General features: G+C 37.6%; 1 protein-coding gene across 2 annotated transcripts in view; it reads left to right on the forward strand.

The window, feature by feature from the left end:
* Positions 1-17,646, forward strand: part of LOC140194951 (myosin-IIIa) — a 176,153-nt gene that overhangs the window by 120,818 nt on the left and 37,689 nt on the right. The window contains exons 16-21 of one of the 2 annotated variants that reach the window (XM_072252403.1): positions 411-457; positions 1,535-1,600; positions 6,917-7,036; positions 7,964-8,049; positions 8,956-9,003; positions 17,348-17,395. In XM_072252403.1, coding sequence (XP_072108504.1) covers positions 411-457; positions 1,535-1,600; positions 6,917-7,036; positions 7,964-8,049; positions 8,956-9,003; positions 17,348-17,395 — 415 coding nt within the window. The remainder of the gene's footprint in view (positions 1-410; positions 458-1,534; positions 1,601-6,916; positions 7,037-7,963; positions 8,050-8,955; positions 9,004-17,347; positions 17,396-17,646) is intronic. The other variant, XM_072252404.1, reaches the window with a different exon arrangement.

Raw genomic sequence — 17,646 nt, forward strand, 5'->3', positions numbered from 1 at the left:
AGGAACAGGATGGAGGAGCATGAGGATGTGAGCGGAAGGCCAGCAAAAGTGAAGGCATTAGAATTATTGTATCTGTAAATCCAGCAGATGACATTTTGTGTGATGAGTAGAAGTAAATGTAACAATAATGTATTGGTATATAGGGTTTGCTTGTACACAGCGCAGTACGATGGGACATGAAGATTTGCTTTTCTCCAGCTTACTGATTCTCTATGTACAAGTACATAAATCTTTGTATTGAGCTTTAGTCACAGAAGAAAAGGGAAGTCGCTAGAGAAATAAGGAAAGAAAGAAAAGAAAGTGTATCAATGTACTCATTATACTTTTTAAAAAGTTGTGTATTGGTGGATAAATATAATCAAATATGACTCCAATTTATTTAATACTGACATTTATTTTTTTAATTTCAGCTACAGTCTCAAGAACAGGAACCTTAATGGCTCATCAAAGGCAAAGAGTAAGTTCTACCAAAACCAGAAAAGCGAAAATAACCATTGGTACAGGAAGTCTCAAGTTATGCTGAAGATCCTCAGCAGGTCAGGCAGCACCTGTGGAGAGATAAGCAGTTAATAACCATAGGAAAATGATGCTGGAGAGACAGTAACAGGGGAAGAATCATGACTGACCTTAGTAACTGCTCTGCGTGGACAAGGAAGATAGCAGCAGTATGCTAGAAGTTCAAGAGTATCAGGAGGCAGATGTCAGTATAGGTGCTGTTACTAAGGAGAAGGTCCAAAGGAAGCCGAAAGGTATGAATGTAGATAAGTCACTTGGACTTATTTACCTTTACCCCAGGATTCTGAAAGAGGTAGCTGAAGAGATTGTGGAGGCATCTTTCAAGAATCACTAGATTCTGGAATATTTCCAAAAGATGGGAAAATCAGAAATATCACTCTAGTCTTTAAGAAAGGAAGAAGGCAAAAAACAGGAAATTATAGGCCTGTTATCCTGACTTCAGTGGTTGGCAAGATGTTAGAGTTAGAACATAGAACAGTACAGGCCCTTCGGCCCACAATGTTGTGCCGACCCTTAAACCCTGCCTCCTATATAACCTCCCACCTTAAATTCCTCCATATACCTGTCTATTATTAAAGATGAGGTTTCAGGGTACTTGGAGGCACATGATAAAATAAACCGGACAGCACGGTTTCCAAAAAGGAAGATATTGCCTGACAAAGGTACAGGTTTGAAAAGAAAGTCAACAACAAAGACTGAATCATGGGCCAAAGTGCCCGTACTGTGCTATGCTATTCCAAGGCAGTGGAGACACAGCAGGGAAGTGAGGCTAACTGGTTTGCTCTTGTATTGAGTCGATACCGGCTTGATTGGCTGAATGGCTTCCATTTGCGCTGTAACCTTGTAATTCTGTGATTGCTATAATTAATCGCAATCATCAGTGTCAAATATCTTCTCTATATTCCTTTTTAGATCAGTAAATATCATTAAATAACAATTGCTTTGCATTGAAACACCAAGAAGCGTATTTAGAAATGTTTTAAAGTTATGATTTAGGCCTAAATTTGTGTTTTATTAGCAGGCACATAGAACAGAGGACAACTTTAACAGCACCAGGAAACAGTCTGTTGGAGCTCAATTTAGGGTAGGTATCCATGTTTACTTTTACCCATTAGCTGCTAAGATTAACAGGTGTAAATTCTGTTTATTTTCAAAATTTTAATCAGCAACGGGAAACCAATCAGGGTATTAATCTATTGAAGGTTTTCCACAGGAAAAGCTAAGCTAAAAATTTGCTGGGTGTGTATCTCCTCTTTGTATCAGCATGCGTTATTCTAACACTTGGGTAAAATGGATTCAGGAGCATTGGTTGCTTTGACCTATAGGTAATTTGTAAATATCAAATTAGCATTGATAAAAAGACAACTTTTGGCAACTGAAGATGATTAGAATTTTTAGATGACGATGGCTGTTTGGGTTAATAACTCCCTGGTTTAATCCCACCACCTAGCACCAGGTCCATAGCCCAGCAGTTCAGGGCTCTTCAAAATGCATCAAGTATTGCTTAAATCTGATGAGCATTTCTACTACGGAGAATTCCAGATGTTTACTTCTTACATCGCCCCTCACCTGTCTACCAAGCAATTTAAATTCACGCTGCTTGGTTTTCACTCCTCTGTGTGAGGAAATTGGTCTTTCCTCTTTACTCTAAGGACTTGTACAATTCTATGCACCTCAGTCTTCTCGGTTCCTAAGAAAACAATGTTAGACAATCAGGATAAAATTTTCCAGTCCAGGCAACTTCTTTGTAAGTATCATCTTCAGTGCAATCCTATTTTCAACACTTTTATTCTGTGCCTCAACTAAAGAAGTAATGTATTCTCTGTCTTTTTGACTACCTTAATGACCTGTTCTGCCTTTTAAGAATTTTGAAGATACATGCCAAGATCCTTCTGTTCCTCCACATCACTCAGTACCTCCTGTTTATTGTAGGTTCCTTTTTGTTGTCAAATTCAGTTACATTATCTTACTCTTCAGCTTAAATTCCATTTGCAGCTTTTTTGCCCAGCTGACCAGACTGTCAATACCTTCTTGTGATCTAAAGAATTTCTCCTTATTGTCAAACGTATAGGCAGTTTTTCTATAGCAACACATAAAATGTTGGAGGAACTCAGCAGGTCCTCTATTGTCTACTGTCTGATTATGTTAGTTTAGCTCATTTATACATACAGCGGACTTAAAGCAAGGACCAACTGTTGAGTCCTGTGAACTCCCCTGAGCTTTGCCTTTAAAAACATTATTATCCTTTGATAGGCTCTGCCATCTTCATCAGGAATGATACCACGATGATGAAGACGGCAGAGTTTGTCATTGAAACATCGGTTACAATCGATACCTGTACCGGGCTGGAAGCCCGAAAAGAACTTATTCGTCATATACACCAGGAAAGCACTAGATCCTTTGATTCCTGTCAAAGTACATTGCTTAGAAGTACAATTTACAATATTGATCTTGACCCAAAGGGTTAGTTCTCTTTCTCTTTCTACAGATGCTGCCTGACCTACCGAGTAATTCCAGCATTTTCTGTTTTATTTCACATTTACCAGCAATTTTTTTTTAGGTTTTGACAAAATTAGAAATTGAGTTCACTAAGTAATTTGGCTTAAAAGTCACAAATCATTTAACTTTTAAGAGTATGAATGAATATAAAATAAAAAATTGTTTTTAAATTTATAAAATTTCAATGGAAACATCTCCATTGAAGTCCCAATAAATTAAGGTTGTTGTAAGGGGAATGGGGTTTGTAGAGCAGCCTATTTCCATTAATTGAAAGATTAAGAATGAAGGAAATAATTGAAGTGCAAAAAAAATCTGTAGATAATAGAATTCTGAACAAGAAAGAAAATTCTCAGCAAGTTAGGCAGCATCTGTGGAAAGAGAAAAACAGAATTAACACTTCACTTCTTCTGTGTCCTGTCACCCTTCCTATCTTGGGGCAAATGCAGTACTCCAGATATAACCTAACTAGAGTTTAATAAATACAAGAATAAGGTGTCCTGATAAAGGTTCTCAGCCCGAAATATCAAGTCTTTATTCTGACCTGCTGAGTTTCTCCAGAGTTTTGTACGTGTTGCACTAGAGTTTAATAAACTGCAGTATAACTTCCTGAACTCATTTCCTCAACTAATTAAGCAAGCATGCCATATGCTAACTAATGTGCAGCTACTTTCAAGAAGCTATCACCTTGCACTCCAAGAACCCTCTGCACATCAAAACTGTTAAGGGTCTGTTCAGAGAGGACACAAAGATGTTGATCAAGGCCCCAGCAATCTCAGATCTTGAAGGGAGTTAATGGATTGTCTGCAATAAATTAGAGACAAAAGGAAGATGGAACGCACAAACTGGTGTCTAATGAGAGCCTTATGAATGGCGGCTAATTTGTCAGAGAAGTTTTAAAAGAAGGGGAAGAGAGAAAAGATGTCTGAAAGAGTGTAAATGCTGCAAAAGACCAACAAGTCAGGTCGCATCGGGAGAAGACATCTGAGTTAACATTGCGTGATGATGACTTTGCATCAGAACTAGTCAGCTTTGACACAAAATGGAAAGGCTTTTGACCTGAAACTGTTGAATTTAGTGTTGAGTGTTTAGTCCCACAGTGTTCCCAGATGAAAAATGAAATGAAGTTTCATACATGCATTCTATGCCCTCAGGACCTGGCACTAGGGTTGAGCTCACAAGGTGTTTTGCAGGAGCTGTGTAAGAGGCCAAAATCAGAGGTCAGAGTTGGAGTGGTATGGAGAATTAAAGTGATAAGCATAGGGAAGTTCAGGGTTACCTTGTGAACCTTTCAGCACCCCTTCACTCTAACACTGTCATTAACACTTTGAATATGGAGGGAACCAGTCTGTAAGCAGTGCATTAGATAGGAAGAAATGCAGTTCAATTGCTGGCTGCAACATGTGTTGGTTCTGGATGCTGGGAAGGAATAAGGCAAAAGGGTAAACCTGTTTGTGCGTGGGAAGGTGTGGTGAAAGGAGGAGATGGATGTAAACGTGAATGGAAAAGTGAAGAGGAGTACTGAACGCAGAGAAGATGTGTCCGGCTGTGGCACCTCACTGAAGGTGATGAAAATCACAGAAGAGGATCTGCAGAATGTAAATGTGGTAGTGTAGAAAGTGAGAACGTGGAAATTTCTCTGGTAGGGAGGAAAGGGATAAGAACTGTAAAGTGGGAAATCAGCATTTGAGAACTTCGTTGAGAATCCTGTCAGCTACGGTGGAGGGAAAGGTACTACTGAGGAAATGTGGAGTCATTTCAGATGGATGTGACAGAGGTTGAGAAACTAAGTGAATTGAATGGAACTTTCACAGAACATAAGGTGGGAGGAAGTGTGCTGCAGAAGGCTGTGCCTTGTAGTGGATATTGGGCACCTCTTATACACGAGTCTAATATAAAAATGTCACAAAGGTAAGATTCAGAGAGGCTTCATGTGTAAGTGAGAGATGTGTGGGCAAAAATAATGGAAAGTTTTAAATTGTGTATACAACTTCAAGTAGCACTAGCACAGTCAACCAAGTACTGGAAAAAGAAATTGGTGAAGGAAGATGCAAGATGCTGAAGTCTGGGGCAAAAAATAAAACTACTGGCAGGATCAGCCAGTGTCAGGGAGGCAAAGAGATGATCGATGTTTCAGGTTGAGACCCTGAGAGTGTAGAGCAATGATAGCCAGTGTATAGACGTGAGAAGAGAGGGGTGAGACTGAAGCTTGTAGGTGGAACTAGATGAAAGGGATGATAGACAGGTCGAACGATGGGGGAGAGTGTAGCAAAGATGAATCAAGGGAACAGTAAGGAATGAAGAAACTGAGTTCTGAGAGCACAGAATATCGTCAAAGGAATGCAGTCAGGTTAAGTGTGTGAGTAAACTGCTTCAGATGGAGGATAATGTAAAGATGAGCAACGATAAGCCAAAAATAAATAAACTTAATACCTCCAGTACTTCAATCTTATGTCAGTTATCTTAAAGTGAAGCATACTTCACATGTTTTTTTTTACTCAGGATACCCACTGCAATATGTGTGGTTGTTTGTTAGCCACACATTGTGGCCTGGTCATCAAAACTTTCAATGAAGTTGCAGTTCTAAGGTTCCTGTTTAAACACTAAAGGAAGTTGCATTGTGACCACTTTGGTCACAGACCCACACAGCACTCTGAGACCCCAGCGTGGCTCAAATGTGCAAGTTAAATCCCATTCTGCTCTAGTTTAAGTAAGTGAGGTGAGTCAAAGGCATTCACCACATTTTTTTGTTCTGCAGCTGTGTTTAAAATCAATGTCCATTTTTTTTTCCCTCTTTACGCTGTGCCCTTGTTTTCTGGAGATGCCGACTAAAAAAAAATTATTTGGTATCCATGGGTTTGCTCAATTTACAGATTGGTCAACACAAAGATTTGTAGATATTCCACTTAAATTGTACATTATTTTAAATATGAAAAGAATATTTTGTTTTGATAATAACCCTGGTGTTCTCCAAATTCTAATTTTGTGCACACAAAACATAAAAAATAGGAGGAGGTGCAGACTATCTGGCCTTTCAGCCCTGTTCTGTCATTCATCAAGGTCAGGCTGAGCTCAGATCCATTTTCTTGCTCTTTTGTTTTATTAGTTGACGTCTTTAATATTCAGAAATCTACCAACCTCTGTTTTGAAAGAATCCACAGCTGCTTGGAATAGAAAGATCCACCACCCTCTTCTCAAGTGATTCCTATCTGTTGACCACAAGACTTCCCAGAAAAGGGAAAATGTTATTTCTCAGGCCTGGTGAGAAATTTGATAGTTTTGGTGGGGATCATCTCTCACTCTTCCTAGCTGAAGAGAATACAAACTTAGTCTGTTCTTGAGAAAAAGTTTTGAGTGCATTCACCCTATCAATACCCTTCATGATTTTATAGACATTCCAGGGAATAAAGCCCTTGCCTGTCCAATGGCACTCTACAAATAAATGCCTCAAGTCCTAGCATCATCCTTCCAAACCTTTTCTGTATTTAATAACATCTTTCCTACAGCAGGGTGTCAAGTATGGATTTAAAAAAAGTGTCTATAGTCATGCATTGTTTAGTGTGAGTAGGAACCTATAAAATCAGTAGGTGATCTACGACTAGCTGGTAGTGCAAGGGTCAATTTTAAAAGTGTTAATTTTTTTTATATAGTTTATGAGTGCTTTTACTTTGTCAAATCTAATAGCACTTATAGATTGATCCTTGTATTTTGTTTCATGCTCCAGCTCAGTCAACTTGAAGCTTGCCCTGTTTAGTGCTACTTAGTTTCCTTTCCTGTGAGCAAAGTTGGTAATGTCTGTTTGTTGTGTTGTACAGCAGTCCAACATGTAGTTTGTGCATTTAAATCCAATATTTTCAGGAAATGAAAAGTTTTCATGAGCACTATGTCCAAATTCATTTTCAAGCATTCCTTAGCTGTACTAATGGAGAAGATGTTTTCAGCAAATCCACATTTCATTCGATGTGTGAAACCAAATATTAATAAATTGCCAGATCAGCTGGACGTCAAAGTTTTCATGGATCAGGTGAGTCTTCCAGTCGTGCAGACGCGATAAGTTGCAAGTGAGGAGGGGTTAAATTGTGATGATGTTCGGAACCAGAGTAAAATGAATTTAAATGGGTTTAAGAAACAAAACACAAAAGTATAACGGCTGGAGGGTGGAGCATGCAGATGGAAGCATTCCCATTTGCCTGCTCTCCTTGCTTTCATGGTGATGGAGACTGCAGGTGTGGGAGGTGTTTTTGGAATAGCCAAGGTGGGTAACTGAGTTCACCTTGTGGATGATGCACACTGTAGCTACTGTGAATGAATGTTGAGTCAGAAAATCATAAAGAAGTACAGCACTGAAACAGGTTCTTCAGCCCATTCAATCCATGCTGAACTTATTAAAATTGCCCACTCCCATTGACCTGCACCAAGACCATAGCCCTCTACATCCCTGCAGTTCATGATGTTGGGTGACGGAGTAGCAGTCAAGCAAGCAAACCTGTCCTGCAGTGATATCCTCAGATTGGGACAAGTTCAATAATCTTAATAAATCTTTACTATTTGTCCCCAGGTTCATGACTTAAAGTTGTTCATAAAGCATGGGGGAAATTTGAAGTCATTATAGATGTTAGTTTTACTGATTGTGACCACAGAATTTGGAATCAGGAATTTTAAGGAAAATTCCACTCCTTATTTACAATAGGAACATGACTGCGCAGTATTTTTTTTTGTTAAATTCTAGTCTTTACTTTTCTCACTTTTTTAAATGAAACTTTTGAAAGTTTCATTAGAATCAAATTTCTAAAAAAAAATTCATTATTTGTTCTTGTAGAAAAGGAGAGTGCTGTTTTCATTTACTGATGGATAGAAGAAGGGGGACTGTGTTAATATATTTGTGATTTTGATGGAATCATTCTGTACTGTCCATTTATTTTCATTTCTCATTGATTCAAACTTGTTTCAGCTGCGATACAATGGATTATTGGAAACTATCCGGATTCGTAGAGATGGATATTCTTGGAGACCATTCTTCGAGGAATTTGTGAAAAAGTATTCAATGCATTCAATGTGATGAGTATTGTGCTGTATTTTGAATAGAGGAATAAACAGTGCTGGACTTGTCATTAGATGTGAATTAAAGTATGATCAAGAAGTGTGTTTTATAGGTGGGGAGAAGTTCAGAAGAGGTTCAGAATCAGGTTTTATTATCACTGACGTAGGTCGTGAAATTTATTGTTTTGCAGCAGTACATAAGTTAAAAATACTATAAATTACAACAAGTATATAAAAATGAACAGTTCAAAAGGGAAGCAAAATTGTGAGTTAGCATAAGGGTCATTGAGAAATCTGATGGCAGTGGAACGAAGCTGTTCCTAAAACATTGAATGTGCATCTTCAGGCTCCTCTACCCTCCTCCCAGATGGTCATGATAAAAAGAAGGCATGTCTTGGTGGTGAGGGCCCATGATGATAGATGGCACCTTCTTGAAGCATCACCTTTTCAAAGATGTTCTCTGTGGGCTGGTGCCCGTGGTAGAGCTGGCTGAGTCCACAACTGTAGATTCCGAGCAGTTGATAGTGGAGCAAAGGAGTCCCAGGAGAGGCTGGAGTTGGTGGACTGAAGGATGAAAGGGGTTTAAAATGTTGTTGAGACTGTGGTCGAATTTGTAAGTGAGAATATGATTTCAATCTGATTAGGAGGAGTTAATTGTAATTTGCTGCAACAGATATGATGAACACTAGTAAAGACAGTGATGAGGAAGTGAAGATTATAAGGATTCATGTTACACAATTTTGGATGGCAGACCTTGCAGTGAATTGAATTCTTTTCTATAAATGTCATTTTTTAAAATTTATAATATAATTTTAAAAATTAACTTGTGTAAATCGGTATGGAAATGAGTAGCAAGAAAGTTAATACATGAATACTGTTGATTGCTTATTTTTATTTTTACAGATATGGAATACTGCTTATTACCCCTAATGTACCACTTACCAAAGAAAGGTAGAGTGAAAACAAAAGCAAAATTGTAATAAAAAGGATTAATTGTATGTACCTTAGCTCTCAATATGTGGCTATTTTAACAAAGCTAACAATAACGTAAAAAGAAATTCCTCTTTAATAAGTTATTGTTAGCTTCGGTAAAATAGCTCCATAATGCATGTATATTTCTTAAAGTTGATAATAGGTCCTACATCTGAGACCTGTGGGAAGGTTGGATGCACGTTCGGCTAAAATTCTTTTCTGTTCAGGTCACTTTGGGATATACTACGCTGGCATGGCACAGCGCTTTACTGAGATATTGTAATCAGCTTATTGGTGCTGCTTAACTCCTCTATTCTTGATCAATAGTATTTATGTTCAGCATTAATAAGCAGTTTTGCCTCTTTTTCTGCAAATGTAATTTGTTGAAATTAAAACTTTAATTGATTGAGTCAGGTTTTCAATGGCTGTGGTTAGGTTGAATATTTTGAATTTTATATCAGAACCGAGCTGTACCTGTAAGATAATGAATGATAGGTTTTTTTCAGGTCTAACAAGAAAATAAATATGAACATGATTCAAATACTTGATGCTTTCTTTGGAAAAATAAAACATTTTCAAGATGAATGATACTAATATAGTAACAGCATGGTTGTAGTGGGACAACAACAGTTCGGCATCACTAGGTCCTTCTCCTAGTTTGCTTTAAAGTGCTATCTTGGTTCTTTTCTGGAGGCCATGCTTGGAAGGTCTGATGTTGAGCTTGTGTTAAGGGAACCACATATGGAAAGGATGCTTTGGAGCTGGGTGTCTGACTGGGTGCATTGGAATCAGGCCAGCCATTGAGATCAGATGATCAGGAAGATCAGCAGCAGCAGCAGAGAGAGATGGCTTGGAGGGCCAGAATACTGATAGAAATTTGGATGGGGGTGGGAACGCACGAATCGAGGATCTGGACAACTAGCGTCAGGATAAGTGGGAGGACAGGCTTGGGAGCTGCTAAGCAGTTTCAGTTATGAAGACTGAATGGGAGGCTGTGTCTGCTTTCCCTGGAGTGGAGGAGATTAAGAGAAGTGACTGAGGTATATAAAATTAAGAGGGTATAGATGGGGCAGACTGTATGAAGCTTTTCCCCATATCAGAGGGAGGCAAGCCTAGAGGGCATAGATTTAGGGTAAGGTGAAAGAAATTTAGAGGGAATCTGAAGGGGGTCTTTGTACCCAAATTCTGATGAATACTGTTGTGACTGTGATCAGTCACCAGGAGACACTGAAGCTCATGATATAGAACTCTTTTATTCAGCATAACAAGCAGGCATCGTACTGAAGACACTCTTAGAAGAGGATCCCTGATCCAATATTACATGACATTTTATATGCTAAAGATCAAAGGTAATGCCAGGACAATTCTATAGTTACAATGTATCCACAATGCTTCTTTGAATTACAAATAATTTTCAAACACCAACACTTCAGACATCCAAAATGAATGCTAACCACTACTGTCTCGAGCTATATTCAAGCACATGCAGTCATCTCAGGCCAATGAGTGTTTCTTGGTTTGCAAGCAACCCCAGCTCCAAGAACATCGTTGTTCTTGGCTGCATCTTAAACTCAGTCTACGATCCACATTCCGATCTGAACACTGCTTGCTGTTGAAGTTAATATTTGCTATATTTCATAACTCCAGAATACGCCCTAACAAGTACCTGGAATGAACTTCCTGAGAGAGTAGTGAAAGCAGAGTGACTGACAGCATTTAATATTTTTCCAGATGAACACTTGAATCACCTAGGCATAGAAGGCTCTGAGATTAATGTGGATGGGTGATTAACGTTGCCGTGGATACGATGGGCTGAATGATCTGTTTTCGTACTGTAAGGCTCTGTCAGGGATCAGGCCAAGTGGGAAATCCCAAGGCGGGATATGTTGTTGCAGTCGTGTGGGGGGGGGTGGGTTTAAGTGTTCAGGTGATGGAGAGAAGTTGGTGATTTAGTTCAACTTTCTCATGTCCCTGCAGATCAGCCAAAGGGGATTAGGAGCATATTGACATGGAAATCAATAGAGATTATAAAGATCAGGTGACAGGCTAAACTTCCTTATTGGTGTGATTTCACCCGAAAATTGTACAAACATGACTTACTCATGGGGCATCAAACAATCTGCAGGAGGAACTGCTGAGTTCCTGCAGGAGATTGTTTGTTGCTCTGAATTCTGGCATCTGCAGTCTCTTCTGTCTCCATGAATCAGATTCAGGTGTATTATCACCGGCATGTGTTGTGAAATTTGTTAACTTAGCAGCAGCAGTTCAGTGCAATACATAAAGTAGAAGAAAAAGAAATAATAAATAAGTAAATCAATTATGGTATATGCATATTGAATAGATTAAAAATTGTGCAAAAACAGAAATGATATATATATATAAAAAGTGAGGTAGTGTTCAAGGTTTCAATGTCTATTTAGGAATCGGATGTCAGAGGGGAAGAAGCTGTTCCTGAATCGCTGAGTGTGTGCCTTCAGGCTTCTGTATCTCCAACCTGATGGTAGCAGTGAGAAAATGGCATGCTGTGGGTGCTGGGGGTCCTTAATAATGGACACTGGCTTTCTGAGACACCGCTCCTTGACAATGTTCTGGGTACTTTGTAGAGTAGTACCCAAGATGGAGGCGATGAAATTTACAACCCTCTGCAGGTTTTTTTGACCCTGTGCAGTAGCCCCACCCCCCCAATACCAGACAGTGATGCAGCCTGTCAGAATGCTGTCCACAGTATATCCATATAAGTTTTTGGGTGTATTTGTTGACATACCAAATCTCTTCAACTACCAAGTGAAGTCTTGCCTTCTTTATAGCTGCATCAATATGTTAGGACCAGGTTAGATCCTCAAAGATCTTGACACCCAGGTACTTGAAACTGCTCTCTCTCTCTCCACTTCTGATCCCTCTATGAAAATTGGTATGTGTTCCTTCATCTTACCCTTCCTGAAGTCCACGATCAGCTTTTTTGTCTTACTGATGTTGAGTGCCAGGTTGTAGCCACATCACCACTCCACTAGTTAGTATGTAGAACAGTACAGCACAGTGCAGGCCCTTCGGCCCACAATGTTGTGCCGACCCTTAAACCCTGCCTCCCATATAACCCCTTACCTTAAATTCCTCCATATACCTGTCTAGTAGTCTCTTAAATTTAACTAGTGTATCTGCCTCCACCATTGACTCAGGCAGTGCATTCCATGCACCAACCACTCTGAGTAAAAAACCTTCCTCTAATATCCCCCTTGAACTTCCCACCCCTTACCTTAAAGCCATGTCCTCTTGTATTGAGCAGTGGTGCCGTGGAGAAGAGGCGCTGGCTGTCCACTCTATCTATTCCTCTTAATATCTTGTATATCAAGATATCTTATTATCTTGGTCCTGTACGCCCTTTCGTCTCCATCTGAGATTCTACCGACAATGGTTGTATCATCAGCAAATTTATAGACGGTATTTGAGCTATGCCTAGCCACACAGTCATGAGTATAGAGAGAGTAGAGCAGTGGGCTAATCACACACCCCTGAGGTGCACCAGTGTTGATCGTCAGCAAGGAAGATGTGTTATCACCAATCCACACAGATTGTGGTCTTCTGGTGTGGAAGTCAAGGATCCAATTGCAGAGGGAGGTACAGAGGTTCTGTAACTTATCTTTCTTTTTAAAAATCTTTTTATTGAATAAGTATACAAAAAGGTAAGCCATATAGGCACTAATACACTGTTAGAATATAATAAAATTACAGGAGATATTAATACAAAAAAAATGATACAATGTAATTTAAACATAACGTACCAAGGTAACATAATAGTATACTAATTTTTATATATATATCAATAGAGAAAAGGAACAAAAAACCCCCCAAAAAAACCCACCGTGCAACTAACTAAAAGCAAAGCAAAGCAATGGGCTAACTTGAAACCAAACAGTTAAAAAACTTAAAATCACGTCCTCAATCCCGACCTCCATTAAAAACAGTAAAAAAAAACAAGAAGGGTATATATTACATTAAATGAAAATATTGAATAAAAGATCTCCAGGTCTGTTCAAATTTAAATGAGGAGTCATAAAGATTGCTTCTAATTTTCTCCAAATTCAAGCATAATATTGTCTGAGAAAACCAAAAAAAGGTAGTTGGAGCATTAAGCTCTTTCCAATGTTGTAAGATACATTTTTTCGCCATTAAAGTAAGAAATGCAATCATTCTACGGGCTGAAGGAGAAAGATTACTGGAAATTTTAGGTAGTCCAAAGATAGCAGTAATAGGGTGAGGAGAGATATCTATATTCAATACCTTGGAGATAATATTAAAAATGTCTCTCCATAAAGTTTCCAGAGTAGGACAAGACCAAAACATATGAGTTAAAGAGGCTATCTGCCCCGGACATCTATCACAAAAAGGATTAATATGAGAATAAAAGCGAGCTAATTTATCTTTGGACATATGTGCTCTATGAACAACTTTAAATTGAATTAGGGAATGTTTAGCACAGATAGAGGAAGCATTGACTAATTGTAAAATCTGCCCCCAGTCATCCACGGAAATAATAGATCCCAATTCTTGTTCCCAATCTGACCTAATCTTATCAAATGGAGCTTTCCTAAGTTTCATAATAATATTATAAATCATAGTCGATGCACCTTTCTGACATGGATTAAGGTTAATTATAGTATCTAAAATGTATGTAGGAGGAAGCATTGGAAAGGAAGAAAGTATAGTACTTAGGAAATTTCTAACTTGTAGATATCTAAAAAAATGTATTCTTGATAAATTATATTTATTAGATAATTGTTCAAAAGACATAAGGGAACCATCTAAAAATAAATCCAAAAACCGTGAAATACCCTTAGTCTTCCAAAGTTGAAAAGCACGATCCGTAAAAGAGGGAGGAAAAAATATGTTACCTAAAATAGGAATCGCTAGCCCAAATTGGTTAAGATCAAAAAATTTTCTGAATTGAAACCAAATACGTAAGGTATATTTAACTATCGGGTTAGACACCTGTTAAAGGCGTTTCAAATCAAAAGGAAGAGAGGAACCTAAAATAGAGCCAAGTGTATAGCCCTGAACAGATTGTAATTCCAATGCTACCCATTTCGGAATGGATAGTATATCCTAGTCAAGTAACCAAAATTTCATATGTCGAATATTAATTGCCCAATAATAAAATCTAAAGTTACGTAATGCTAAGCCTCCATCTCTCTTAGCTTTCTGTAAATGTATTTTACCCAGTCTCGGGTTTTTATTTTGCCAAATAAATGAAGAAATTTTGGAGTCAACTTTATCAAAAAAAGATTTTGGAACAAAAATTGGTAATACCTGAAATATATATAAAAATTTTGGCAAAAAAAACATCTTAACTGCATTAATACGACCAATCAAAGTTAAATATAAAGGAAACCATTTAGATGAAAGTTGAATAATATGGTCAATTAAGGGTAAAAAGTTAATCTTAAATAAATCTTTGTATTTACAAGTAATTTTAATCCCAAGATATGAAAAATAATTATTAATCAATTTAAATGGAAAGTTATGATATAAGGGAAGTTGTTTATTAATCGGGAAAAGTTCACTCTTACTAAGATTTAATTTATAACCTGAAAAAAGACCAAATTGTGCTAATAGCTCTAAAACAGCAGGGATGGATTTTTGGGGATTAGAAATATATAAAAGTAAGTCATCAGCATAGAGTGATATTTTATGGGACTTTAAGCCCCGAGTTATCCCAGTAATATTTGGAGATTCTCGAATGGCAATTGCGAGAGGTTCTAATGCAATATCAAATAATAAAGGACTAAGAGGACACCCTTGTCGAGTACCTCAAAAAAGAGGGAAAAAAGGTGAGTTTAGAGAGTTAGTACGGACCGAGGCCACAGGAGAATGATATAACAATTTAATCCAGGATATAAATTTCGAGCTAAAATTAAACATTTCAAGCACCTTAAATAAATAAGGCCATTCTACTCTATCAAAAGCTTTCTCAGCATCTAAAGTGATAACACACTCAGGAACATTTTGTGAGGGGGTATAAACAATATTTAACAGTGTGCGAATGTTATAAAAAGAGTGACGACCTTTAATAAAACCCGTTTGGTCTTCCGAAATAATAAAAGGAAGTACTTTTTCTAATCTATTTGCTAATAACTTAGAAAAAACTTTAGAATCAACATTTAATAAAGGTATTGGTCTATAAGATGCACATTGAGCAGGATCTTTATCCTTCTTTAATATTAGAGAGATTGACGCTCTATTGAAAGATTCAGGAAGTTTACCAAGTTTTAATGAAGCCTCAAAAACCCTACAGAGCCAAGGGATTAATGAAGGTGCGAAACATTTATAAAATTCTACGGTAAACCCATCAGGGCCAGGAGCTTTCCCCAAATTCATAGAGAAAATAACATTCTTAATCTCATCCGTGGTAATGGGAGTATCTAACATAGAAGACATATCCTGTGAAATCTCAGGGAAATCTAGATTATCTAAAAAATCATTCATATATTTAGAATCTCGAGGAGACTCTGATTGATATAAGGAAGAATAAAAATCACAGAAAGTTTGATTAATCCCCACATGATCAAGTATCAGTCGGTCATTTTGGTTATAAATCTGATTAATTTGAGATTTAGCATAATTAGACTTCAGTTGTGTAACTTATCAAACAGGAAATTTTCAGTTGGATGGTGCTGAATTAACCAACAAAATTCTGCTCAAACTGGTTGAATCCATATATGTGAATGTTTGTGCAAGTACGTGCGTGCATATGCATGTGCAGTTGTGTGCAGGTACAGTCCATGCATTGATGAGTGTGTATACACATGCTCATATTTATGCACATTGCTGTAAGCATTCTGTGAGTTAATAAGACCATATGATACAGGAGCAGTATTAGGCCATTCGGCTCAAGACCACTCTGACATTTTTATCATGGCTAATTTATTATCCCTCTCAACCACATTCTCCTGCCACTGTCCTGTAATTCTTGCCGCCCTGACTAATCAATTAAGTATTAATAATTGCTAATAAATACAGACAGTGGTGAGAGTGTGAGCTGCTGCAGCTGAAAATTTTTGAAACATTATTGCTGAACAACTGTAACTATCAGATTTCCTTTGCCTTCTGTTAATTTTCACTTACATGACTAAGATTTATAGCATTGGTATTTTTATGCAGTCTGCTGCGTTAACTAAGTTTGCAACCCTGTCATTTGTTAAGTTAAGAGGATAAAAATATGCTGAATGCATTCCCTCAGAATTTTTTCCCCATTCTATTGCTGTCACATCAATACTGAGGACCCTCCAAAGATGAAACAATAAAGTCATTTAGAATCAGCTTGCCACCTGTCCACACTTCATTTCAAATCAGGACTCTACTTGCAGGAAGAATTGAAAGACATGCGTAGGTCCAACTTGTTTGTAAGAAATCTCCTACAGCGGCCTTTTGATAAAGATAATGTGAAGCAGCAGTGTGTGTACTGCAGAAAGCCAAATTTGTTTGCCTGATATCAGTTAACTGAATAAAGTGGCAGTGAACGTACTAGAGTTAACTAAGGAAGAATAAACAGCATTTACATCTCCTTGATCTCAGGAGAAAAATATCTATGTTGCATCTGCCAAAGATGGTTAATGCTTCCTGCAGGCTTCATGAAAATACTATGCTTGTGCAAACATAGCACAGGAATTGACAACTGTGAAGTCAACAAGGAAGTTAAAAGAGTAAAATATCATTTATGATACAATCTTCTATTGTAAATCCTTGCATAGTTTAAGTCTTTGTTAAGTTATCATCTAGGCTCATGTGATTGTTGTCCCTCCTCTGAGTTAGCAAGTTCCCAGCTTATTGTGGAAATAAATGCATATTTTATGAAGTTACATCAGTATTGCTTTAAGGAAATGCTACAATCATCTATGTGCGGTATTTGTACATGCATACGTAATTAAGATGCAAGATCTCCTGGTATTTCTTCCTTATTCAGACAGGCTAATTGTTACATTCAATGGGTGTAGGAAAGTGCAGTGTGTAAGACAGCTTAGTGTTTAGTTGGTTAAAAGTGAATTCAAGTACCCAATGAAAATCAAAACGCTGCAGATGATTAAATTTTGAAATAAAAACAGATGTTGGAAACACTCAGCAGGTCAGTCAGTACCCGTAAGGGAAAAAAAATAGTTAACATTTAAAGTTGAAAAACCAGAAATACTAATTCTGCTTCTCTTCCCACAGATACTGCCTGACATGGGTGTTTCCAACATATTCTGACTTTATCTAATCTTCAGAGAAATGTCCTTTTATATAATGTGTCTATTCTAAGTGGTAATATTGCATTTTTCTCTCTGCTTTGTAGTTGCCTAACTATTCTTCAAACTACTGACCTGAAGGACTGGAAATTTGGGTAAGTCATAGCCCAAAGACGGCATTGCTGAAGTATAGAAAGCACAGAAAAAAATAAAATGGATATTTGGATTCTTTACTTGGTGATTCGTTACCACATGTGGATATTACATGTTACATTTTCTTCAGATATATGATATACTGATCTACAAAAAATAATGGACAGATCAGCTATGATCTGAAAGCTGTTGGCATTTGAAATGGGGTCTTTAATCTGGCTTGTTTATAAAATGTTCTGACTGAAGCCTCTGT

Source organism: Mobula birostris, chromosome 3, assembly GCF_030028105.1.
Source record: "Mobula birostris isolate sMobBir1 chromosome 3, sMobBir1.hap1, whole genome shotgun sequence".
In the NCBI taxonomy this organism is placed as follows: Eukaryota; Metazoa; Chordata; class Chondrichthyes; order Myliobatiformes; family Myliobatidae; genus Mobula; species Mobula birostris.